The sequence below is a fragment of the Crotalus tigris genome, unplaced genomic scaffold (assembly GCF_016545835.1).
Source record: "Crotalus tigris isolate CLP2741 ecotype Arizona unplaced genomic scaffold, ASM1654583v1 scf7180000024429.2167931701:2281839, whole genome shotgun sequence".
NCBI classification, from domain to species: Eukaryota; Metazoa; Chordata; class Lepidosauria; order Squamata; family Viperidae; genus Crotalus; species Crotalus tigris.
The window spans coordinates 343,176-369,360 of record NW_024100596.1 but is presented as its reverse complement, the minus strand read 5'-3'; the positions used below and the strand labels follow the sequence as shown (position 1 = coordinate 369,360).

Below are 26,185 nucleotides of genomic sequence, written 5' to 3'. Positions count from 1 at the left end.
GGTTGTTTAGGGAGGGGAGTTAGGGATTTCCCCCTTTTAAGTGGGGGAGGTTTCCCCTGTAGGAATCTGACTTCCTGAGTTTTACAATTTAGCAAGGAAATTTTTGAGTGGTCAATTAAATTGAATTAAATTATCTCTAATTAACTTTTAAACTAAGCAATTTCAGCTACTAGAAAAAAATCCCCCCCTAATGGAAAGGAACTATACCTGCCCAGGAGCCAAAAGTTCTAGATGTGTCTTCATGGCGAGATCAGTCAAGACTGGAGGATCATGGTCCAAGACGGGGCGTGGCAACTTTGGCTGACTGATCTGATTGGCCAGGAATACAGTCTCAACCCACTGCGTGGATTATCCATCTCCAGTGCTGGAGAATAGATTGGATTTTTGTTCTCCTTTATTTTCCAGACTATTTCTCTTCTTTTTTTTTTTCTATACTTTGTATAACCCTGCTTAACCAAAAATAAAATAGTGTGATGGGCATGTATAATATGTAGTAAAAATATTGCTTCCAAGTCATAGGCTTTATTCTGCACTGGTCAATATAGTAGCTGCTCTTGAACGTTATCCAGAAACTTTAGTTTGTACAAAATGTGGCAGTGCAGACCATTATGTGTGCTCCTAGGCAGTCCATGTTACACTTCTATTCTAAGAGCTGCATTGGTTGCCAGTTTGCTTCCAGCTTCAATTCAGTGTGCTGTTTTTAAGCTTTAAAGCCTTTCTTAGCATCGGACTGGGCCATATGAGGAACCATCTCTCCTTGATTACAACCTGCCCTGTTAAATCTTGCACAGAATGCATGCTAAGGGGTGGGATTATTGTTGGTTAAGGATTTACGTTTGGTGGATTCCAGGAGATCTACCTTTTTTGCTGTGGTGCCCACTTATGGAACATCCTTCCGCCTGGAATTAGATTGGTGCCCTACTTATGAGGCCAGGCATGGGACTCCCAGAGAATCTAAGATCTGTCCTGATTACTCCATTGCTGAAAGGGCCATTTTTGTTCTTTCATCCAAGGTATTTTTGTTTTTATGTTTATTTATTACTGTGATGTTTGGATTTTTATCTGTTTGGCTGTTTTATTTAATGTTGTGTACTACCCAGAGTCATTTTTGGGTAAGACTGGCAGCTATATAAAGTTGATAAATTTGATTAATAAATTTAAAACATTAGTTGGTATGCTTTTCTTCTAGACTAGTGGTAACACTGGAAAGAAACTGGACAAAATATATTATAATTAAGTGTATTTCTGCATTACAAAGGAAAAAGAGATTGGTGGGAGACTAACATCTAAAATGAACTGAATTGACCTATCCTTGAAATATGATGTGTATGTGACAGTAACACTGATTAGTGCTTCCCCATACAACAGCACTAATAATCAGTAGGAGAGCAATGAAACTTGCAAATAGCTAGAGATATGTCAAAAATGGTGGTCATGTTATAATTTGGTCAGTGCAAGATAAACAGACAGGAGGTTCAACTGGAGACAGCAGGTCAATGGAGGAGATCCCACATGGTTCTTCATCGCAGAAGGGACCACTTAATCTGTTCCTTTGCTGATTGCAGTACCTGCAAAAAGAAGAAGGTAAACATTGGTGGTGACATGGATTTCTGTCCACCCACATAACTCTTTTACAGAAAAAAATCTCAGAAGAGCAGTTCATAGCAGAAGAGAAATTAAAGCTGAGAAGGGCAAAACTAGTATCATGCACTAGTTTGCAAATGAAAATCCTGGGTCCTAAATAAAATAGGGGGAGTCCATTTTTTCAAAACCACAACTGACTAATGAAAATATTTTGTAGCATTTCAAATTCTGTAAACATATTTCCAAGTTGTAACAACTTTGCTCATCCCAGAGAACATCAGAAGGAAGAAGGGTTATTCAACAAGTCTAAAAATTCAAAGTTTGGATCATTGAAATGAAAACTAAGACTAGTGGCGCATTCAATTCTGCGTCATGCTTCAAAACTTGCATTTGTGTGATGTAACTGTCCTCATGTCCCTAGGATATTAGAGGCACACCTGCCTCTATCAATGTCTTCAAGTGTAAATTCAAGAAGCGTTCACTGGAAGGAAAAGACAAGAGCAGCAAGGTACGTGGAAATAGGATATCGACTTCCGGTTTTGCGTTGTGGCAAGATGGGACACAGGAAGGCAGAGCTCTGCCTTCTGCGCCCGATTTTGCCCTGCTGGGAGTCCTGAAAAGGGCCTAAAGATGCCCCGAAGAGGTGATAAAGAAGGAGGGGTACCTTGTTGATCATGGAAAGATGGTGGTCTCTCCGTTCGATCCAAGGAAAGCCCTCTAAACCGGCAGGGAAAAGACTGGCCACACCTCTGCGGCCGGCCATTAGCTGCTGACAACTGAAGAACAAAGCTTTATTTAGCACACTGTAAACAGCATGTTTGGACTGGGTGAGAATATTGATCCTTTCTTTACTATTTTACAACTGAATTTCCTGGGAAAGGCTCCCAAGAAGCTTAAAACCTTCAGATGTGAATGGAAGCAGCATTTTAAATTTTTTATGGGGGACAGAAATACACAATACTGAAGTGAAAGTAATACAAAGCTACAGTTTTAATAAATCTGAGAACTGAGATAAATTGTTAACATTTTCTCTTTGAAAAAAAATTATTGAAGTGAAATATGAGAAATCAACCCTTTGTTTTAAGAATGGAAAATGGACTTTGAATGACATCTAGTGGTGGATTTGAGTACAGCACTACAACTAGCTCCTTGGCTGCTTGGTGAATTTCAGCTCAAGGGAGAACAGCTGACAATAAAGGAAAATTTTATCATCCTGACCTCCTTGGACTATAAATACCTACTGGGCTTGGACTTTTAATCTCAAGAGCTAGTGGGAGAGAAAGAAAAATTTGACTTTTAAATACATCTGGCTGCAAGGAGGTTGAACATTTTGAACACTTGGAACATTGTGGATTATAACCTTGCCTGACTGATAATTTTCAGGATACTTGAGACAAAAGATTATTATAAAAATTGCTACTAGGACTAGATTATAAAGGCTATATATAAAGACCGGAAAACTAGAGGAAATTTTGTTCCACTCTTACTGAGACTGGTGATACTAAAGGATTTCTAGGAATGATGCCTGAAGAAAAAACAAATACCTTTCAGAAGGAAATACTCTCTATGCTACAGCAAATTCATCAAACAATTCTTGTACACAAAGAGGACATAAAAAGAAACCATAATGAAACTAAAAATAATCTAAATCAGTGGTGTCAAACTCGCAACATCACGTGATGTGTCATAATGTATCGTGACTTTTTTGCCATTGCCAGCAATGGGGTGGGCGCGGTTTCGCTATGATACATCTGGCCCACGGGCCAGCAGTTTGACACCCCTGATCTAGATGATATAAAGGACCAAATCTCCAAATTGAAGCTACAACTGGAAAGCTCCCAGACAATGACTAAAGTATGAACAAATAAATCAGAAATCAAAGGGTGAAGCAGAAGAAATAGACCTAGAGATGGAAGAAATAGGAGAAGGGAAATATGGATTGCCATACACAAATAAAATACTCCAAAACCTATCTATAACAATGAAAATACAAAAGACCCTTTACTCTTTTCTCCAAAATACACCTGATGCCAAGGAAGAAGATTCTAGAAAATGGAACATAGAGCGGGCAGGGGAAATGTCTAGGGAATGTCCCCAAAATACTCTACCTAAATTGTCTTTCTCATGCCCAGCAGCTTGCACAAAAATAGAAAGAAAATTATTGGGCGATTTAATTACCTTGGCCTGGAAAGCTGCTTGGCAAAGAAAGACAGAAAGAAAGAGTCAGACTTAAAAACACAGAGGATTTGATCTATCAGAGGGGGCACTATCTCTTTAACATACTTGTTTGAACATGATTAAAAGAACGGATGACCCTTAGATGTAACTAGATTTTTATAATGGAAGATATGATTTAGAATTAAAATATCATTTTTTTCTTCTTTTGATATGGGAAATTTGAAAGTAAGATTGGTTAGCTATATAAATGTAATTAATGTAATTAATTTTTGTCATAAAATATACTTTAAATACCGATGGGAAATCAAACTGTAATAAGAGTATGAAAACAGGACATTAATTTATGAATTGATATTATTATTACTTTTATAATATTAGTAAAATATGATGAAGATGTCTATACCTAATTTTGTATACTTCAATAGTACTAAGAATTGTAATTGTTTAATGAGGGGAAAAGGGAAGAAATATGGGGAAGAAAGGAAGATTAAGGAAAAAATACTGGATTGTGCAGTATTGAATATAGTTATATGGAAGAAGTTAATATTAAATATGTGAACCCAGACATGTTGTTTACTAAGCTTTAAAGATTACAATTTTTAAAAATAAAACCTATAGACCTATAGGAAATAGGATATCATGCAAAATGTAAAACACTACAGAAAATCTGACCAGAAGACATACCTGTGAGACTGTCTGTTCTGTGAGAGGGACATCCTCCCCCTAAAATAGGAAAAACAAACTCTGTTTGGTGGGATGCAGAATATCTCATTGACCTTTCTGAAAAATAGATCTGATGGACTCCTACTTTTCTGTTCCCAAATCAGGGACTACAATTTGCCACTTAGGTCAATTGCTTATCAAGACTGCATCCTTTGTCTTCTCCTGCCCCACAAGATTACAGCCCACTTGCAGACAATCCCAGATAAAGATGTGGAATTGTGACATCCTTTCATCTGCTGCAAATACAAGCTAAGTAACTGTTGCCTCTGCCAGTCAGCCAATTGTGTCAGAAAGCTCCTGCTTATTGGACAGGCCGCCAAGGAAGAAAAGGTCACTTACACGTACGGCTACCCTATGTAGCACTTGTTGGGGATCACTCTCTAAAATCACCCTATAAGAGAGAAAGAAATAATTGTTCACCAAACTGAACTACATTCTTTGATGGCTCTTGGGAGGGGTAGCAAGAGTAACAAAGATTGATATTTCCTGATATTTCCCCAAGGAATTTCTTACCATTGAGAATGCATATTTTGTCCAGAGATATGCACTGGATCCATATACAAGCAAAGCCAAATTTGAGCATGAACAGATTTCTAAAGACAGTGGACTCACCCCCCATCCACAATTTCATCCACTGCCAGGAAAAGGCCTTCCATGTTCTCTAGGAGAGCTCGCTTCTCCACGTTCTTTCTGCAAGAGATATCGAACACTACTGAGTGTGGAACTAGGACATTATCTACCACTTTAGCCTCTAAAGTTTCTAAGGATCAGGACCTGATTCAAAACTGAAATCCCACACATACTCTTTATTTTAACATGGTGTTTCTCAACCAACGATATGGTACCACTAGATGCAAATAAATTATCTAGATGGAATTCAACACCTTCCAAAATGGAAAAAAGCTTGTAAGATAAGAGGATAAGCAGAGTAGGAGGGCAGAGCAGCCAGTGTTAGTTGAGTGTGCTGAAGCAAAGGGAACTAAGTTGTCTCTGGAAGAAGCAACCAGTAGCTTGAAATCCCTGCTTTCCCAGTCCCTGAAAACTCCATATGGTGTTACCAATTCTCAAACATGCATATTCACAGATGGACTCCAAATTAGTAATACAAGTAATAACAATACATCCTGACAGGTAGTCTAATCAAAATCTGGTTATTTCTGAGAAAGAAAATCAGTCTTCTCTAATGAATTCCCTTTAGACTTCTTGTACGTCAGCTCCCATACACCTCCGATATACCAATAAGAAGCTTCTTACCGTAACATCTGACTGAGTGAGTCAAAGAGGCAGTTGAGCACAGCCATTAGCATCAGCTGCAAAGAAAAAGCACATCCCTATGATCAACATAAATGCATACACAATGACCCAACGGCTACATTCATTCTGGAATGTTTGGAAGTTTTTCCCAGAAAAGATTGGTGTTTTGCTACAAGTCACTAGGGACCACAGTAGGCATGGTGTGCCAGAATTATGCATCTATGTATGCGCCATTAGTCCTTCCTCTTAAGCATATATGAGAGTTCTCAGTTTAAAATGGGATAAGAGAGGGTAATGATTCAATCTTGCCACAACATCCTGTTCCAAGATCAACAGTGTCAGTATTTTGCAGTTTGCAATTCAGTTTTCACACAACCTAAGGTTGCCGTCATATAACAATGGTGGCAACAATGTTTTTTTCATATAGAAGTCCGCAAGATTGAAACTAAAAGTGCTACTGCAAAAAGCTGCTTTGCTGTTCCTAGAATAACATACCTCATTTTCATAGGAGCTGCCGATAACATAAAAATACAGGTCAATGCTACTCTTGTAAACAACAGTCAGGCCTTCTAAGAGGGCAATCTCACCTGGAACAAGAGGGAAGGGAGGAAGACAAATACAACTAAATTATATTTCCAATTCAGAGTAATGATAATATTCTGATACAGTACAGCCACCCTTCACTTTCAAAAGCTGCTTAACAAGAAAATGTTGTTCCAGAGTTAATGCAGGTTTTTTTAAGAGGATCCATACTGCAGAAACAACTGCCTCTTACTTTAAAAAAAGTGTTTAGACTGTAATTACCTATCAATATTTACATTTGTATCAATTTGCAATCAGTGTTACATAAAGCAGTTATGTATTGCAGGGTGCAGCATGAATCCACACATTCCTGCCTTATAGTTCACCTGCACAAAGCTGTAGGGTGCTTCTCAGGAAGCAAGAAATTTGAAAGGAGTATTTTATTACCGTCATGGGATATGAGTTTTTGATTTTATATAGGAGGAGTTTTTGATTTTATGTAGTAAGAGGATGCATCAAAAAGAAAATTTACGTCAAATGTGCTGGTTGCTCACTCAAAACAAAATCCAGAGGGGCTTTAGGGGAATAGGTTGGGCAACATTGGTGGGTTTCATTTCTCTCAAAAAATTTTACTTAAGCAAATGACACTCATGGAATTTGAAAGAATCATTTAAGCCTGAATCCTAAATGCTCTATGCATAAACTAGCACCCATCCATTGAATGTAACCAATGAAAAGGAACCCATCACATCTTTGAAAAGGCTGGTTCCACTGTGCAACTGTTTTTACTATTTGGACGTTTTCCTGACATTTAACCCAAGAATGCTTTCTGTAACAAGATCAGTACTCTGTGTCTTGCTTTCTAGGTCAAGGGAGAGCGCATGTTCATTTTTTTCTGGGTCATCCACTTTCTAGAATTTAAAGAACACTAACAACTTTCCCCTTGTACTTAGTTTTTCACAGCCAAAACATTCCCAGTCTCCTCAATCACTTGTCATAAGAGAGCTACATGGACTGCTCACCTTTAATGTAGCAAATTTCTCCTAAAATGAAATATAAGTTAAAAAATAACCTAGGAGTTTTTTTTTTAAAAAAAAACCCACAACATTCTTTAAAATGTTCTTAAAACTTTCTTGTACCCATTAATTCTGGTTTTTCCCATTGGTATAGATCTGGCCTTTGGAATGTATTAAAAATATTGGAAAATAATTAAATCATGGTTCATGGAAAACCTACTATCTGTCCGGTGGGTCTTACTGAAAATATTCTTCTCAAAAGCCTTCTGCTCCTTGACGGTGGGATAGGTATCATCATAATACTAATAGGGGAAAAGAAAGGCTGATTAGTTGAGAGGCAAAGAAAGAAAACAAGTGGCCAGATTCAAATAAAACATACAATCATGCTAAAGGCAACTTCATATATTAAAATCAGGAACAGAGGATCCCATTAGATATGGTCAGGCCACCATTTCCAAGAAACGTGCTAGTTGGGAGTTAATGTAAATTATGAACTCAAGAATATTGAGAGGGCCAATGACTCCTCATGTCTCATTTAATTGCACAGTCTGCCGCATCTATAAGGTGTGGAAGGGTACTCCAAGTTTCTTTTCCATTATAATAACCCTGACAGGCATCTCCCTGTTTTCTACAAATGGGGAACTGAGACAGATATAAAGCATTTGAATCTGGGTAAGAGGAAGTTGAGCCACGAACTCATAAATTCTCCACCCAAATCAAATGTAGCTGTAGGTTATAAAGTGGGAAACACATTTCCTTGGCTCCTCGAGATAGTACAGTAGAGCAGAAAAAAATGTGATAGCTTCATTAAAAAAGAAAAAAAGAAGCAATTCTACACCAGAAATTTTTCAATAGTTACAGATTTGGGGAATGGGGAGGCAGTGCAGGCAAACCTTGCAATTAGAGCTACAGTTTGAGTTCTTCTTAAAACTTTTAACTTTTCCATTCTTTACAGGCCCCATGATTTACCTTAGCAAAAAGACGGTCTCCATCATTGTCTAAAATCAGAATGGCTTTCACTGTGTAGAGAGATGGTTCCTGGAAAAAAAAAGATACACATTCACTGTTCCATTCAATTAGCACCAAGTGCAACTTGTTTTTTTTAACCAGAATGTTGTGTGGAGCATCACAACATCACCTTCATCATTGTCAGACTGAATAAAACTAAAGTATATAGATGCTGAGGTGAAATAAAATCTACATTCTGTCCCAAATTTTATTCAGCTGTTGTGATAGTAATGAGTTAAACAAATTAAAACCATAGAAAAGGACCCTGAAACTCCCACACTGACAACTGTGGGGCTGATTCCAAGGTTTATAGTTCTATATACATGTTTTCAAACTTCACATAGCCCTTCACAAGGACTAGAAACTTCATTTCTTTTTCTCTAAAGGGAATCTTGAGATTCTCAAGAGGATGAATTGTCAGAGATCAAATGACATTTTAGTCTGCTACCATTTTAAAATGTGAAGAACACATATAGCTCTACTGATGAAATAAATCTGTCATACTATATCATTCCAGCTCTGCATAACTTATAATCTATTCAGTCGAATACAGTCACTTGGTAAGTAAGTAAGAAATGCTGGGAGTTGGGCATGTATAAATTTAAATGCTGCCGCTGCTACTACTACTACTACTACTAAAAATAATAATAATGAGCTGCTGCAAGGAGATCTCACAGTCTGATTGCAAAAACAAAGGCAAAACAAAGTAGCAATAATGGTACATTGAAATATCTACAAGAAATACCATTTGCCCACACATAAGAACTGGTGGGACTATAAAATAGACAAATAGTAGAAAATGAAGAAGCTAAAGTGCTCTGAAACTTTATAATTCAGACAGACAAGCACCTGCCATTCAACACCCTTAACAATTGTTGCTAAGAAAGACAAAAAAGTCTGGACAGTGGATGCTGCAGTACCTGGAGATAGTAGAAGAGAAAAGAACTGTACAAAAATACAAAGACCTGCAAATATAACAACTGGGGTAAAAGAAAGCAAACATAGAATCAATAATCATAGGTGTCTTGGGTGTAATCTGAAAACATATGAAACATCACATGAACACTCTTGGCATTGACAAAATCACCATCAGCCAACTGCAAAGGGCAGCTATACTTGGAAGAGCTTACATCCTGTAACAATACCTTTAACACCATCAAACAATAACATCTGTCTATCACAGGTGCTTGGGAAAGATTCAATAGATGGGTAAAAATGTCCTCCAGTCTAAACATCTGGTTGACTGTGTGACCAACCATAATGTGATGTGGAATGTTTCAACCTGGAATTAAGGAGAAACTTCCTAACAGTGAGGGCAATTAACCAGTTGAATAACTTGTCTTCAGAAATCATGGGTGCTCCATCACTGGAGGTTTTTAAGAAGAGACTGGACAGTCACTTGTCTGAAATGATATAGGTTCTCCTGCTTGAGCAGGGGGATGGACTAGAAGACCTCCAAGTCTCTTTCAGCTCTATTTCTATTAATTCTTATTCTTATTCCTATCCTATCCTACTGCAAATAAGAGAGGATTTCCATTGTACCTGTAAAAAATTCACCTTTAAGTTCTTGGAGCCTGAGCCTTTTTATGAGAGAAGTAATAAGATAAGACCATAAATTTTGCAGATTGCTCCTCGACTAAAAACAAGTGAAGGTACTGCTCTAAATTCAATAGCAGAAATAAATGTGGTTCAGTCAAATATCAGCTTGTCAGACCTATGACCAGTTATAGCTTCCATCATAAGTAAATACGCAACATAAAACTTTCCAGCCCAACCCTGACATATAGAGTCAAAATTATGGAAATATGGACAACTTTCTTGCCATGTTTAGAGTCCAATGAAATAATCTAATGGGATTCAAACAGGAGGGCTATAGCTGCATGGTAGAGCACATCCTCTGCCTAAAGAAAAACTCAAGACAAAATTCCTGGTGAGCTTCAAGATAGGCTTAATAAAAATCCTATCAAACATCAACAGTTGGGCTTGGCATAAACCAGCTTCCCAAATTTCTAACAGTCTCTTGAGATGAAGCTGGGGAGAGAAAGGGCCAGAGGAGAGCCAATTTTTCCCTGATGGATGCTGAAAAGCTCTCGAGACAAAGTTCTGTGATGCACTGACTTCCATGTAGCCACAGTCAAAGTGTATAACAGAACTTCACCTCAAGCGCTGTAACAGTGCCTCTCTGGGAGCAGAAGACCATCTATGGAACAGACCTGCACACAGATATGTCAACTTTGACACAGAATTTAAGCCTGTTTACTCATCCTGAGACTCTGTACTACTGATATAGTTAAAGGCCAAGGAAGCAGAGAGAATGCTTTTTCTTGTTTTATGAAACAAGAATTCCTAATAATTATGGAAGTGGGCAACACTATTCTTCTTAAGATTAAGCCTGAAGCTATCACAAACCAAAGTCTGGCACCTAGAATTTAAAACAAGTGATAATCAGGTTTCTTGAAATGATAGTGTTTTGCAAAGCAACCTACCTGTATTTCATGGAATTCCATAATAAGCTGAATATTATCTAGTTCTACAGCACGAGTGTCAAACTCGCCGTGTCACACGGGTGTCAAACTCGCCGGAGCTGGGGTGGGTACGGCCTCCGCATGATGCAACTGGCCCACAGGCTGGCAGTTTGACACCTCTGTTCTACAGTGTCCAGCAGTTCTGCTTGTACAGGACCCAGATTCGTCACAAGGCAACCCACAGAACTAGAACTTAGAAATTGTTACAAGGCATATGGAGCTGGGAATACTCAACACTTCTCAATGCAGATGCTTTTATTTTCTAAGGAATTCTGTGATTTCTGCAATTATTGAGGATTCTTAGATCACAAGACCAATAAATTAGGCCAGCCATGTAGGATGACTTATTATTATCATGTATATCATATTGTTCCAAACTATATTTTCAAGTCATGCAAACAAATTTGATAGGCTAACTTCTTTGTCGATTGAACACTCTCTCATTACAAGATTTGTCAGAATAATTTGCTATAGAAAATGAGATGCTAGAATTGGGATTGCAAGGGTTTTCTATAAGAAGAAAGAAACTGCCAGTTTCCATAGGAAGATGGAGAAAAAAAAAATCAGGATTCCTCTGTGGCTCTCTCATCCATTATCAGAGAGAAACAAATATGAACAGAGAAAATTCAAATGTTTTTCCAACTCTCTTCTTTTCTATTTACACATGCACAAATTCATCCCACAAGCATAGGAGGCAGAAGTGTTGTAGGAATTTTCCTCCCTTTCTATAATATTTCACTTCACATGAGTCTTATATGTATAGATCTCAATGTGAGAGATCCGTTTTACAGCAAGATAAGGAATCTGAATTCTGCACTGAAGTTCTTGGAAATTGCAAGCACAACAGTACAAATATCTAAAGCTATGCAACCAATGACTAATATAAATATATCAGAGAAGCATTCAGTTACCTGATCTAATCCAGACTGAATGCTGCCACAAATATGGACAAATGACTAGGACTTGTTTTATTTCCAGGAAGAGGAAAAAAGAGATGCTTACCATATACATATCAGAATAGAATTTATACATCTCTTTAGCAGACAGACTAGTTTATACTGGAGAGAAAGAAATTAAACAAAATTTAAATCTATAATAAGCACTAACTAGAAGGCCAGAAGAGGCATATTTTTTTTCCTCTGAAACCTTCCAGTTCAAGCCAAAGGCTGCTTTGAGCAATCAACCATTTGAACAAGACATTAAGAATTACTGCACAGTTTATTCTGATCATTTAATTCTGAAGTTTCAATAAATTAAAGTTCAGTCAATTAAACTAGGTGTGCAGTGGCCCAGATGGTCGGCAGGATGGCAGTAGTACTGCCATAAAGATTTTACAGCTGCCAGGATCCCTGAGGAAAAAGAGTGTTTGGAAAGGGAGAGAAGGTGGGAGGAATTGTATATGTGTTTGTTTTATTTGCAAAAGACATTTGGAAAAGCTGCATGGAGGAGGCAGAGTCATTTCAAGTGAAGTTTACAGAAAGCCAATATAGAAAGCCGCATACAAGGTAATGAAAAGATGAGAAAAAATATTGTTAGAATCTGATAGGCCCAACTCATACCTTTTCCAAGTTAGGTAATCAGTGTGGAAAAACTGGCACACACTCCAACATTATCAATGCTGCAGTTCTTAAGAAACTCAAGAGTTAAATCTTTTCCATTATAGACGATGTTTGGCCAAACTGCAGTTAGATTCAGGGGAAGTCTAACCTTGTTGTGTAATCCCTGATGATATTCATACCTCAGAGCCATTACAGAATCCATCAGATTAGGGAAAGTTGGTTTATAATTCCTCCCACTTTTGAGAATGTGAACAACTCACTTTGATAAGCTCTGCGAATGATTTTTGGGGTGGGTGGGGTTATACACTAATGCAATATGCTTTATAATCCAATCGCATGTGACTGACACTCAGAAATAACTCGTGCTGAGATCCATCTCAAATGCACAGAATGTAGGTTTATAGCTTTATTAACTTTTGGTAGTATAAACTGTTACTTTGTGTGCTTCATATTTTGTCTTGCCATACACTCTATCTGCATTATTAGAAATGGAGGGTGGGGAGAAATGGCAACTTTTATTTTATTGATGAAATATATTCTACCATGTTCCTATTATCAACGTTGCTCAAGGCAGCTAACAATATTAAAAAAATGATAAAATATAAAGAGTAACAGACATATATATTCTTAAATGTCAGACACATTTATTCTTAAAAAATGAAGCATGCATCCATTAATCCCTCTGTGAATAGTTTAAAAGCCCACCGCACAACTGAATAAAAATCTATTTGCTTAACAAAATAGAGACAAGCAATATAGTGAAACTGCCTTCTCTTGGCCAAGAGATTCAGATCTGTCACCCAGAAAGCTTCCTCTCATATTCCTAATAAATATGTCTCAGATGATGGTGTAATGCAAAAAAGGACCTCTTCTGAATATGTTAATACCCAGGCAGACTCTCAAAGGCAAGATGATTCCAAGGCATACTGAGTTGCATCGTTTATTAAAAATACACTGGACTATGCTCTCAATGGTTGATAGAGCTTATTAAAAGCACCTTGGACAACAGACCAGCACTATAAACCAACTGAGGTTTCTGATCACTTTTTCTAAGCAATTCAAAGTAGAAAATGTAAGAGCTACCCAACAGGGATGCAAAACACTTATGTCAACATTGCTAGTATGGATCTTGCCAAAAATGGATGTAGTTGATATATTATCTTTAATTGTGACAACCAATTCTAACCACCAAACGGCAAACCATATCTTCAGGAAGCAATACTATTTTATCCAAGAAAGTTGTTCTAACATGGTTAATGTAGTGCTTCTCAAAAACTGTCCCACTCAGTACATGTTAGAATAGTTCAGTCAGAAAGAATATAATTGAAGCACATTATCAATTTTATCTTCATGCACACAGCACAAAGATGTCTGAAAATAGCCTAAGAGATCTCTAAAGAGACCATACTGTGGCCCCATTTTTATTAAGATGTTCAATCAGTTTCTAGGCTCTGCCTCTGCATCTCAAGATTAAAAAAAAAGCTGCGGTTTCTTTTTTGTCATAATCTCAAATAGATTATATACCAACTCCAGATAGAGATATATAATACCTCAGTGAAACATTCAATTTAAACTCCAATATGAATACTAGTTTCCCACAGTTCCAAAATGGATAAGAATTATCTGCTATCTAAATAAAATGGTATTTGAACCTGAATATTTTATTTATTTTATTAAGTTTGTTTGTTGTTCATATCGCCACAAGGCAACTCTGGACAGCTTACAACTTTAAAATTTTGGTTCAAAATCAATTCAGTTCTGGATTATTCATGTACATTTGTAAAATGGTATTAAACCATAGATAATTAAATATAAAAGGAGAATAACCAAACAACCTCCCAACAGATGTATTGAAAAACATTGCTCACAAGAATGTCATAATAAAGTAGTAAAAGGCAAATTCAGAATGGACTATCTGCAGGCAATTTCAATTTCTCTGTGCAGAGTTAAGAGCATTTTCTTCTCCAAAAAGCATTGTTGACAATATTTTTTTAAAAAAAATCTTTCCTATTTTAACCCCACGGCATTCCATGAGGTCAGATTATCTTGAAACGACAGACTTAAGATCCCTGATATGGTATCATGTAGATCAGTAACAAATAAAAAGGTAAAAACACTCATGCTATTTTGATTTTTTTTTAACCCTTTTGCAGCCTGCCAAGGGGAAAGAACATGCATTTAATAAAATGAGTCATTTAGTGAGCTATATAATTAAAAGCATTATACCATTTACTCTACTATTAAACTGAATTAAACTGTTCAAGACTGTTTAGAACTAAACTGACATATTGTCAGAAGCACAAATTCAGAATATTATTCAGCTAAACAAGCAGGAAAGTCTAGTAGTTGACCCATATTTCTTTTCCAAGTCTTGAAGTCACTGAAGTAATGCAACATTAATATATATGCAGTGGTGCCCAATTTTTTATTGGGTATATGACAAAAAGGAATAGATGGGGCTACACCAGAAACTTTCATTTCATTTATATTTAATTGAAATTAATTATACTTACCATGATTACTTTCTAGTTATATATGTAATCATTTATCCTATCACATTAAAAGTTATAATCTGATAGCAAGTTTGGGAAGCCTCTGCAGTCACAGTAGCTCTGAGCCTCAGGAGGTACATCTCTAATTTTAAAGAGGTAGGTATAACACCAGCAAGTCCAGAGTTTAAGATTACAGAGGTAATGAAACAAGATGGCTTATATCTTTTATAAATCAATAAATGAAGCTATTGTTTACAAGAGACTGACCTTAAGCACCCTTTTAATGCAGGTTCTTGAAACATTGCTGTGTAAAGTTTACAATCAAATCAGCTCATTTTTTTTTTCAAAGAAAGACTAGCATTGTTGGGTACCTGCAAAATTGAAAACATTCAACTCATTTTCCCATCTCAAATACTAATCTTCTTTGCCATTATCTCTGGATAACCCAGAAGAGGAGTAAGAGAATCAGAGTTGGAAGGGGCCCGATAGACCATCAAGCTGGATCTCCTGCTTGGTGCAGGAATTTAAATTATAGCAACCAGACATGCAGCATGAAGACTATAAGGAGAGCTCACCAGTTTCCTGTGTAACTGATATCAATATCAACTATTCTTACTCTTCAGAATTTTTTGGGAATCTGACTTTATCTTAAATTTATTAATCTACTTTCTGTACTGTGGAATGAGAAAGAAGAGTTATTATGCTGCTTCTATAAATCATCCTTTCAAGCTATTTCAGGAATGCTGTCACGTCCCTCCTTGTTTTTTTTTAACATCCCCAACTCCTTCAGTCTTTTTCCATAGCCTATACTTTTTCGTCCCCTGATCATGCCTTTCTCTGATCCTGCTGAATTTTTTCTCTAGATCCTTTTCAAAGCATAGTACCTAGAATTAAGCACAATAACTGAGGTGAGGTCGGTCCAATGGAGAATAGAGTAGAACAATTGCTTCTGTGATTTGCAAAGCAGGTTTCAGTTCACAGAGTCTAAAAAAAGCATTAGCTTGCTTTGCAGGCACAGCACCCTGATGGCTCATTTTAAGTTTGCAGATGACGAATTATTTTAAAACCATGCAACTATTAAATGCACTCACTTCTTTTAAATTGCATTGTTATTTTCAGTCCCATTTCTTTGACCTATTATGATTGTTTTGAATATTATTTCTATTTCCAGGTGAGGGGTTCTCAACTTATTTTTTTGCTCATGGAGCCCTTCTGAGTCTCATTTACTCTCTGTGATCCCTCACAGTAACTGTGCAAAGTATTTTACTGTCTGTGCTGTTTATTAATCTGTATCATATACTGTACTATAAACTGCAGCCATTTTCATTTATTATGCTGCTGAAATTAGCAGAGATATTGAAATGTGAGAATTATGACAAATGCCTTGCTGTTAAGTTTGAATAGTTCTCTCAGAAATTTACTGTGGCTCCCTAGCAATACAGCATGACTTCATAAGGGACCATGTTGAGAATCACTGCTATAGAGCAGTATTTCTTGAACTTTTTACTCTCAGGAACCCTTCCCATATTATGGATGACCCCAAACAGCTTTTGTTTATAAACTGATACATTCACAGAATATTTATTGGGTCATGTAAAAATAAAAGTATTAAATCCATCAGATTACTAATATAAATCCTCCATAAAAATATTATTTAGAAATAAAAAATGAGAAGAGTGACATTATTTTAAATTTTTGCAGTATCTTCAACATCTGGCAAATAATTGTGATTTTAGCTATCCCATTCAATTTTATGTTACAACATTCCACTAATGCTTCAATAGTTTGCCAGCTAGAATAGGTATTCATAAGAAACACTAATTTCTGCACCTTATCCTATTTGCTTCTCACAGAAAATCTCAATTGGACCCAAGTGCAAAGATAAATGTTTGACAATAATAAAGGGGAAAAGAATGTGAGATCATTAAAAACATCTTAGTTCTTAAAACAAATCAAATCATTCCTGCCCAAAAGAACTCCCACTATCAGGTTAGGGTTTTTTTGCAAAACAATTTTTGTATTGTTATAGTCAGTGTTATTATTGTGTATTACTGTTCCCCTAAGCTAGAGCAAGACAACCCACTATTTCACAAATTCTACTAAGAGATCTATAGTACAATTTCTGATTCTCTGCTGTTCAAGAAACAATAGCAGGTAGAAGCACCGTCCTACTTTGGATGCTAAGGAGGATCAGGGTTGGCAGGTTCTTACATGGGAGACCACTAGAACAAATTGCAAGCTATATTAGGAAGTTTAAAAAAAAGTCTACTTCCACCTCAAAAGCTATTTCCATCCCATTGCCAAGAATATTATACGGTTATATCCATGAAATCAACAAAAATCAAGCTTGACTCAAAGGCATTTTACCTATTTTTAAATTATACTGCCAAGACTTGCCAATCATGAGTTCCGAGACAAATTCTTAGGCCTATCATTCTTTAATTCTATGTCCTTTGTATTATTTTGAGGCATTATCTGATACGTACTTAGGTTTCATTATATCTCACATGTCTGACATCTACTAAGCCTGCTTTAGAAAACTGTAACTGCTGCCCCCTAAAAAGCAGACCTTCCCAGCATTAATGTTATTAGACCACGGGATAAATTCTGATATTTTTAATTTCAGTACAAGCATAGTAAATGTTAAGAAAAAGAGGTTGGGATGCAGAAGAGTCAAAATTTGAAAATCATAAATAGAATTTAATGAGGTAGCTGGTCATACCAGAAGCAGATTCAAAATGTTATCAAATGCTGCAAATTATAAATTATTCCATCTATTATTACAATTTTATGCCATAATATTTTTCTCTTCAAACATGAAAATACATTCCAGCTCCTACAAAATATCAAGCACCTCAGAGTGTCGTGTTGATCTTGTATTTGCATTAATAGCATGATATGTATTTGAAATGTGGCTGACTGACAAAGAGATGAATACATACTGGTTCTCCACTGTTCAGAATAAGGCCAACACCACAGGGTTGGGGACCTTATTGAGTACCCCAAAATTTCAACCCAAGCCTATAAAACAATTTATAAAGCATAGAGATTCCAACTGAAAGTTACTCTCAGCAGGATATTTCCAAAAGCTGTCAAGACTTCAACTAAGATTGTACTAAACAGGATACAAAATTTCAAATAGAAACATACAAGATGCAAATGTGATTTCATAATAACCCATGTTCTGGTATAATTGTAGATACTTAGCTAGCAGTCAGTGAACATTTAATGTTCTATGTTTTACAAGATATGTGCTGCATACTCATGGAAAAACAACTGTCACTAGAACCCTTATGAAAAGAACAAGAGTGATACTGATTTCAAATGAAACATACTCCCAACAAGTGCATTTAGAATTATTTTCTCAATTTCAGAAAGTATATTGTTGTCAGGTTTCTTATCACTAATCAATCAATGGATGGTAACAGGAGGTGGAACTCTTAGTAAAATTTGTGGTGTATCAGAGGAATATGGTTGACCATTATAATAAATAACATGCTGGACTGGATTTGACTAGATTAGCAGGGCTGTTATTTCTTATCTGTTAAAGGCTAGATCAGCATTACCATTTTCTAGTACGCTCCAGTGTAGATTATTAAAAGAAATTAAGCAGGACATTTTTCCCATTGTTCATTTGTATTTGTATTTTCCTGTAGATGTTAGGAAGCTGACCTCTGTGAAGTGAGAGTTGGATATTTTACTTTGAATTTGTACTATTCTAACATGGAGACTTCAATTGTCTTCCTATGATATCAAGGTATTGTACCTCCAGATGTCCTCAAAAGTTTGGGGCAGACACAACCTTTCATGGGACAAAGATTTATTGGCTTTTAAAAGGGGCACATGTTCCAAAATGGAAACAGAATCAGATGAATAAAATACAGTGAATATGCTTTGTACTTTATACAAGTAGTCCTCGACTTACGACCAAAATTGAGCCCAAAATTTCTGTTGAGACATTAGTTAAGTGAATTTTGCCCCATTATACGATCTTTCTTGCTACAGTTATTAAGTGAATCACTGCAGTTGGTAAGTTAGTAACACGGTTGTTAAGTAAATGAGGCTTCCCCATTGACTTTGCTTGTCAGACGGTTGCAAAAGGACCTGACCTTGGGACACAACAAATGGTCATAAGTATGAATCAGTTGCCAAGCATCTGAATTTTGTTCATGTGAATGCCTCTGATGCACACTGCAGATCACATTCAGACCCAGCTGTTTTGCACCACTGCTCATCCCAAAGAAGTTCCAAGGTCCTTGAAATGTTGTTTCATAACCTCCTGGTTTAAGAGGCAGTTCTGTAATCAAACATATTTCTGGGAAAAATCTCCTGCTCCTGAAACCAGGTCAGCAGCAAGCAGTAAGAACTACCGAGTTCAAGAATGCTTTTCTTCAACGGAAGTCCTACTTTACTCATCTGTGGAATGGGAACAAAAAGACTTTACATGGCTTTTTGTCCTTTCCTTAATGAAATTCATAGATGGAACAGCAACCACAGGACTCTTTTTTCTATAAAAACAGAGCTAGCTTGCCTCACATTTCTGCAGCCGTGAGCAGAGAATCTCTTTAAGACTACACAGGAACTTTCCTTGCTCTGTACCATTCTGCCTGATGTGTCAAGCAGCACCTGGAGCTTCTCTCATCCTCAGCCTGCTGTCCCTTCTCCGCCATATGGACTGGCCCAGCCTCCCTGCATCTCCTCAGGTGGCTGGGCCCGGACTCCTCCAGAGGAGCTCAAGCCCAGGCCCAGAAGCACCCCAGCAGCAACCGACTAGCTCCGCCCCGCCCACCTGCCCGTCTCCATGGTAACAGGCGCGCACCCCAGCAATTCTCCCTCTCCCCTCTCTTGCCCCTCAGGCTCCTACCAGAATCAGCGCCTCCATCTTGGTCGCCCCGATGCCGACGTGGAGCACAAGCCGCGGCTGCACAGCATTGGCTGGCTCCATGCCAATCGGTTCCTTAGACCACGCCTCCACCTTTCTTAAGCGACCGCTCATTGGCTAAGTCGCTTCTTCCTCGTCTAACCTGCGCATCCCGTTTTCCTACCTCCTCCTTCAGCCAGGCTACCTTTTGCGAATTCCTAGCGTAAGGCGTGACGCACCTTGAAGGCCCGCCTTCATCTGTGATTCGAAGATAAAGCTACCGCTCACTTGCCCAGGGGTCGAGCCGAGGAAGACGGGGAACAGAAAAATGTGACTGTTTCCATGGTGAATGAGAAAGCGGTTAGGCCGTTTCGGCGCTGGATAATTATTGGCCAGATGCGATCACATGACCGGGAAGAGACACTCTTCCTGCAAGTGGGGAAGTACAGTTTGATTCCTTTTCAAGGAGGGATTCCATTGCTAATGTTTTAACGCGGAGTTTGTATGAAGGGTTTGTCACGGAAATTCAGTGGAAGCCTTTGATATGATCCCGTTATTAGGAGTTCAGCTGTATTGCGAGTTTTTGGAAGAAGTCTAACGGACAAGCATGCAAAGTGGAGCTGGAGAAAGTGTTCGTCGGCGGCAACAAAAGCAGCGAAGAGATTTGTGGCATTTTAAAAGCGAAAGCTTTTGTTATGACATCAGCATTCATCAGCTAAAGCTTGTTTCCCAAAATGCACGAAGTACCATCAGGATATTCCTTCGGTCATTGTTTCCTCTCTTTTTATCTACATTATCCTATTGATTCAAAGTTTACCAAAGTTCAAGAAATGTATAAAAAGCAGTATATACTTTGATATTAATATACTTTAAGGAGGAGACTACAAAGTCAAAAGATGCTCATGTTATATTTTTCTCAAATCTGGAATTATATAAGTAGTAGTATTGGCTTTTTCCCTATCTGCAAATGTCCATGTTTCTGATTTTTGTCACAACACTAATGAAATTAACCTCTGCCTGCAATGGTAAGCTTGGTTGGAAGGCATTTCTCAGACCATGCCTGAAGAAATCAAAATATTTCACTTGGTCTTTCATGTTCACACTTTTGTAATTTTTTCAGTTCAAATCCTAAGAGAAACAAATCAGATTTATTTGTGTTAGATTTATGCCCTGCCTGATCAGATGATTTCAATTCCCTGAGTGGATTAGGAGAAAATGACTGGCCTGAAGTCACCCAGTAATATTCCATGGCTGATGTTGTAATTGCAACTGCGGCCTCTCAGTTCTAGTTCAACGTTTTAACCTCTATGCTTCAGTGGCTCTCTTGCCTTATCAATAACAGCAAAGCTTTGGCAGATGGCTGGCAGATGATTTCAAGGAGCTATGTGAGAGCTCTATGGTAGAAATAACCACCAGAGGGCCAATTTTAATTTCAGAGGAAAGTCCCTAAGAAGCATGTCTTCTGTTAGACAATTACCTATTTATCATTGCTATAATTAGTATGAAGGAGAAATAGTTCTATCTCAGCTATGCCTGATGAATTTCTGCTTTTTTTCTCTTTACATTTCTTGGCTATGTATGCTAAGAGAATGAGAAAACAAAACACATTGACAAAAAGTTGATCTGTTTTACTGTGAGGGAGTTATCACTGAAAAAATTCCCATAGAGATAAAAGGAGGAAATAACAGTATCAATCTTTGCTAAAGTAGACTAGACCAAGCAAGGTTTTGCCTATATGCTAAAAATGACAAACTTTCCTTTTGCCATCCTGCCACAGGTACAGGACAAGGTTAGTAAGGTGTCAATTTTATTTTTTTCCTCTCTTAAAATTAAAGCTTTTTGCTTCCAAGAGCTGCACAACAAAAGACTCTTCTAAAAGAGCTGATAATAGATCATGAGAGAAATGAGGTTGCATATAATTAAATACACAATAAGACACATTCTAAATCCTATCTAGAGGAATAGATACAATAAACAGACAGTTGCAGATGAAATAAAGCAAGACCCTTTGAAGATACCTACTGTATTAATTCTCATCTTTTTTATGGTACAGTTGTTAGGGGATTCAAAATGGCTACAATTAGCATTAAAACTGAGAAGATACAAAAATGCCCAAAGCCTGTTGAGGAAACACAGTGTGATAGAATTAAAGCTATGAGATTGGGCTGACCCACAAAAGTAGCAAAGAGATGGAAACAACAGTAACTCTTTATGGCCAACTTGCAGTCCAATGGCAGTAGAAATGTAGTATGAACATTCAACCATAGATTATGATTTTAGAGTGCTGTATAACCCTGATCTATTGTGGCTCGCTTAATAGACCATAGCATCACATGAGCTTAAATTTGGATTTCATTGCTTGAGGTACTTGAGGAATTGGCATTTTTCTACTCAATAGGGATATTGAGAGAAAGGAAGGAGTTGGTCGGCAAATGCAATGTTTTTACCAATTGTGTTGTATTGTATATTCCAGATTGCAAAATGCAAGAAGTTCAGAGAATTGCACAATATATTTTTTAAAAAAATGTTTTACCTACTTAAAACAACTATGATTTTGTTGTTGGTGTTTCCCGTGCTTTCTACAGAAGGGAAAAACCAAGTGTTTCCAGCACATTAAAAACTAAGAAGGCAGAAAGAGAAGCAACAGATTATTAATTTGGAAGATGAGAAAGGAGAGATTCAGGGGGAGGAGAGTATAAAAAGGGAAATCACCCAAAGATACTATGAAAAACTATATAAGAGAAATGAGGGGAAAAATGCAGAAAAGATAATAGAATACTTAGGGAAGGCAGACATACCAAAGATTCCGGGGGAAATAAAATCTATGTTAAATGAGGAAATAAGAATAGCTGAAATAATCAGGGCTATAAATAAACAAAAGATCAATAAGGCGACTGGCCCAGATGGAATACCAGCGGAACTATATAAAGAACAACAAAGTGCACTCAATCAATACCTACTAGAAGTTTTTAACGCTGTATTAACCGATGCTAAAATACCTAAGTCCTGGTCAGAGGCAAATATAATATTGATTCCAAAAGAAGAAACGGAAAAAACACGGATACAAAATTATAGACTTATATCATTATTGAATTCTGACTATAAAATTTTGCCTCAATAATGGCGGAGAGATTCAAAAAGTACCTAATTGACTTCATACATTCAGATCAAAATGGGTTCTTACCAAACAGACTAAGCAGAATATAAGAACAATCTTAGACATTCTCGAATTTTATGAATTGCATAGTGATCGTCAAGTGGCACTTCTGTTCCTTGATACACAGAAGGCTTTTGACAATGTCAGTTGGCAATTTATGATCCAACAACTAAAATTAATGGATGTTGAGTAAAAAATTTTAAACGTTATAACTGCAATATATTTTGAACAAAAGGCCCAGATCAAAATAAATGGAGAGGCCACTGATAAATTCAACATACAGAAAGGTACAAGACAAGGATGTCCTCTCTCGCCATTGCTATTTATATACACATTAGAGATTCTTGCTATAGTAGTAAGACAAGGAGCAGATTAAAGGATTTAAGATTAAGAAAGAAATATACAAACTTCAAGCTTATGCAGACGACTTAGCGTTTATATTAGAAGACCCGAACAATCAGGGCAGAAACTATTCGAAATATTGGAAGAGTATGGGGATCTGGCAGGTTTGAAAATAAATAGAAACAAAACAAAGATTATAACAAAAAACATGACTAACATACAAAAAGGAAACCTCGAGGCAAAATTAGGTATACAAGTAGTTTCCAAATTAAAATATTTAGGGATAGTTATTTCAGCACGCTGCTCATCAATTAAAGAAGACAATTATGGCAAATTGGTAAAGAATATAAAAGTAGATTTAGACTGTTGGAAAAAAATTGCATCTTTCATTACTTGGGAGGATTGCTGCAGTGAAAATGAACATCTTACCTAAAATGATATTCCTGTTTCAGAATATCCCAATTCAATTAGACAAGAAATTTTTCAAGGAGCTGAATAAATTAACCTTAGAATTTGTGTGGTCCGGTAAGAAGGCAAGAATAAAATTAAAGGCATTACAGGATGCCAAAGAGAGGGGAGGTTTAGGTTTCCCTGATTGGGAGCTATATTACCAAGCAGCGGCCCTAACATGGATTAGAGACTGGATAATCTTAGAAAATAAAAGATGTTTACATTTAGAGGGTTATGACCTCCAGCAGGATTGGCATGCTTATATATGGATGGGGCAAAGCAGAAACCACCAATATTTTTTAAGACATAAGGTTTGGCAAGAATTAATAAAAAGCTGGAATATAGTTAAACATCAATATTACACAAAGATGCTGGCTTGGCTATCGCCATTGGAGGCAGTCACATATCCCAATTTGTGTAGGAAAGACAAGGCTATTATATATAAAGACATCTTGACAGAAGAAGGTTATTTAAAACAAAAACAAGAGCTAAAACAACAAGGAATAGACATGGAGTGGTGGTCTTATCTCCAGATACAAGCAAGATACATGAAGGATAAGCAAGAATGGGGTATTAACAGACAAGATATGGCGTTAAATAAAATACTGCTAGGTCGGGAGAATAAACAAATAAAGAATATTTATAAACACCTGTTGGAACATAAGCTATATGAGGAGCAGGTTAAAGAAACAATGGTGACATGGGCAATAGATCTAGGATATAATATAAATATGGCTCAGTGGCAGCAAGTATGGGAGAGAAATAATAAAATCACATTGGCGACATCATATAAAGAAAATCTGTATAAAATGGTTTACAGATGGCATCTCCCTCCGGCCAGATTAGCCAAAATGTATAACGGATACTCATCTATGTGTTGGAAATGTAAAAAAGAAAAGGGCACCTTTTTTCATGTATGGTGGACATGTAGAGAAGCACAAGTGTATTGGCGTATGGTCTGGGAATGGGTAATAGAAATGACTAGGCAAAACATTCTATACAAACCTGAGACATTACTATTAGGAATACTAGAGAAAAATGTAAACAAAGAAGACACATATTTAATTATTCACGTGGTTACAGCGGCAAGGATATTATTTTCTTCAAAATGGAAAGCAATGGAAGTACCGAGTGAGGAAGTACTAATAAAGAAAATTATGTATTTTGCAGAACTAGATAGGATAACTAAAAGATTAAAAAAATCAGGAAGAAACAGAATTTTATTGAATATGGAATAAATTTTATAAATGGAGGGGGAAAAAATTGGAGGTCACAAATAAAGAGATAAGTTAAGATAGAGACCAGAAATGTACAGTTTGTATATCGATATATTATATGTAATTAATGTACAATATGGACTGAGATGTCAGTCAAAGACGATTTACCATGTTCAATGTTTTTAATCCTTTTTTTTCTTTGTACTCAATAAAAATTTATTTTAAAAAAAGTGTGGGGGATAAAACAAGAAGACCCTGAAGAATGCTTTAGTTAAATTGCCATATTGTTGAGTAAGTCTTCCAGAGTACTGTTTCAAACTACTTTCCAAGAAGGAATGGAAAACATGTATTCTCCTTCCCTAGTTCTTGGGAAGTTATTTATTATCACTCCTTTCCGTTCAAGGTACCATGGAATTGCAAATTTTCTTGCTTTTAGCATTTTTTTAAATCAGGAAGTCATAATTTAAGCACTACTTATCTGTGCACAGGAAATAAATGATACCCCACCCTTGCCCCCTTGGGCAAGTATTAATAATTTCTTGAATTGTATACCTACCATATGGAATTTGACAACCTGACAACATAAAGGGGTTCTCCTTGCCCTTGCTATATATATATTTGTGTGTGTGTGTGTGTGTGTATATATATATGTATATATTACATACTATATATAATATATAGTATATATAGTATATAGTATAAAGACTGATGTTTCAGCATCGTAAAGATAAATGTATGACCCCATTTACAATTAATTGAAGACCTGATTGAAGACACTTAGGAGCAGATTGCCTATAGATGTAGACCTTGTGTGGACCAAGTATATTGAAATATACAACTCATTTATACAAAATACAAGAGATTAAAAACTTATAGTTATACGGTATAAGTGTATTAGAAAGAAATATGTAATGTACCTGAATAATATTTACATTAGGTATATATAGAATTCCCCTTTATGGATTACTGCCTTGTCGTGGTGAAGGGGCTTGCGTAACTCAATGAAGCTATAAGCTATGCCGTGCAGGGCCACCCAAGATGGACAGGTTATAGCAGAGAGTTCTGACAAAATGTGATCCACTGGAGAAGGAAATGGCAAACCACTCCAGTATCTTTGCCATGAAAACCCCATGGACAGTACTAAAAGGCAAAAAGATATGATGCTGGAAGATGAGCCCCTCAGGTCGGAAGGTGTCCAATATGCTACTGGGGAAGAGCAGAGGGCTAGTACTAGTAGCGCCAGAAAGAATGAAGCGACTGGGCCAAAGCCAAAAGGACGCTCAGCTGTGGATATATC

The 26,185-nt window shown here is 36.9% G+C and overlaps 1 protein-coding gene across 1 annotated transcript; it reads right to left on the bottom strand.

The window, feature by feature from the left end:
- Positions 1–1,225: 1,225 nt before the first annotated feature.
- Positions 1,226–19,866, bottom strand: COPZ1 (COPI coat complex subunit zeta 1). Its single transcript, XM_039330565.1, has 9 exons — positions 19,726–19,866; positions 8,247–8,315; positions 7,498–7,579; positions 6,235–6,326; positions 5,740–5,795; positions 5,098–5,175; positions 4,825–4,876; positions 4,447–4,485; positions 1,226–1,568 (listed from the first exon to the last, which is right to left on the bottom strand). Exons 1-9 carry the CDS (start codon positions 19,855–19,857, stop codon positions 1,521–1,523), a joined length of 648 nt encoding a protein of 215 aa, XP_039186499.1. The 5' UTR covers positions 19,858–19,866; the 3' UTR covers positions 1,226–1,520.
- Positions 19,867–26,185: the final 6,319 nt, after the last annotated feature.

Excerpts from the sequence above, each read along its gene's own strand:
- COPZ1 (XM_039330565.1), bottom strand. The coding sequence starts at position 19,857 with ATGAGCGGTCGCTTAAGAAAGGTGGAGGCGTGGTCTAAGGAACCGATT. Across the intron at positions 8,316-19,725 it reads AGATGGAGGCGCTGATTCTG|GAACCATCTCTCTACACAGT; the intron begins GTAGGAGCCTGA and ends TTTTTTTTCCAG. Across the intron at positions 5,176-5,739 it reads TCACTCAGTCAGATGTTACG|AAAGAACGTGGAGAAGCGAG; the intron begins GTAAGAAGCTTC and ends TATCTCTTGCAG.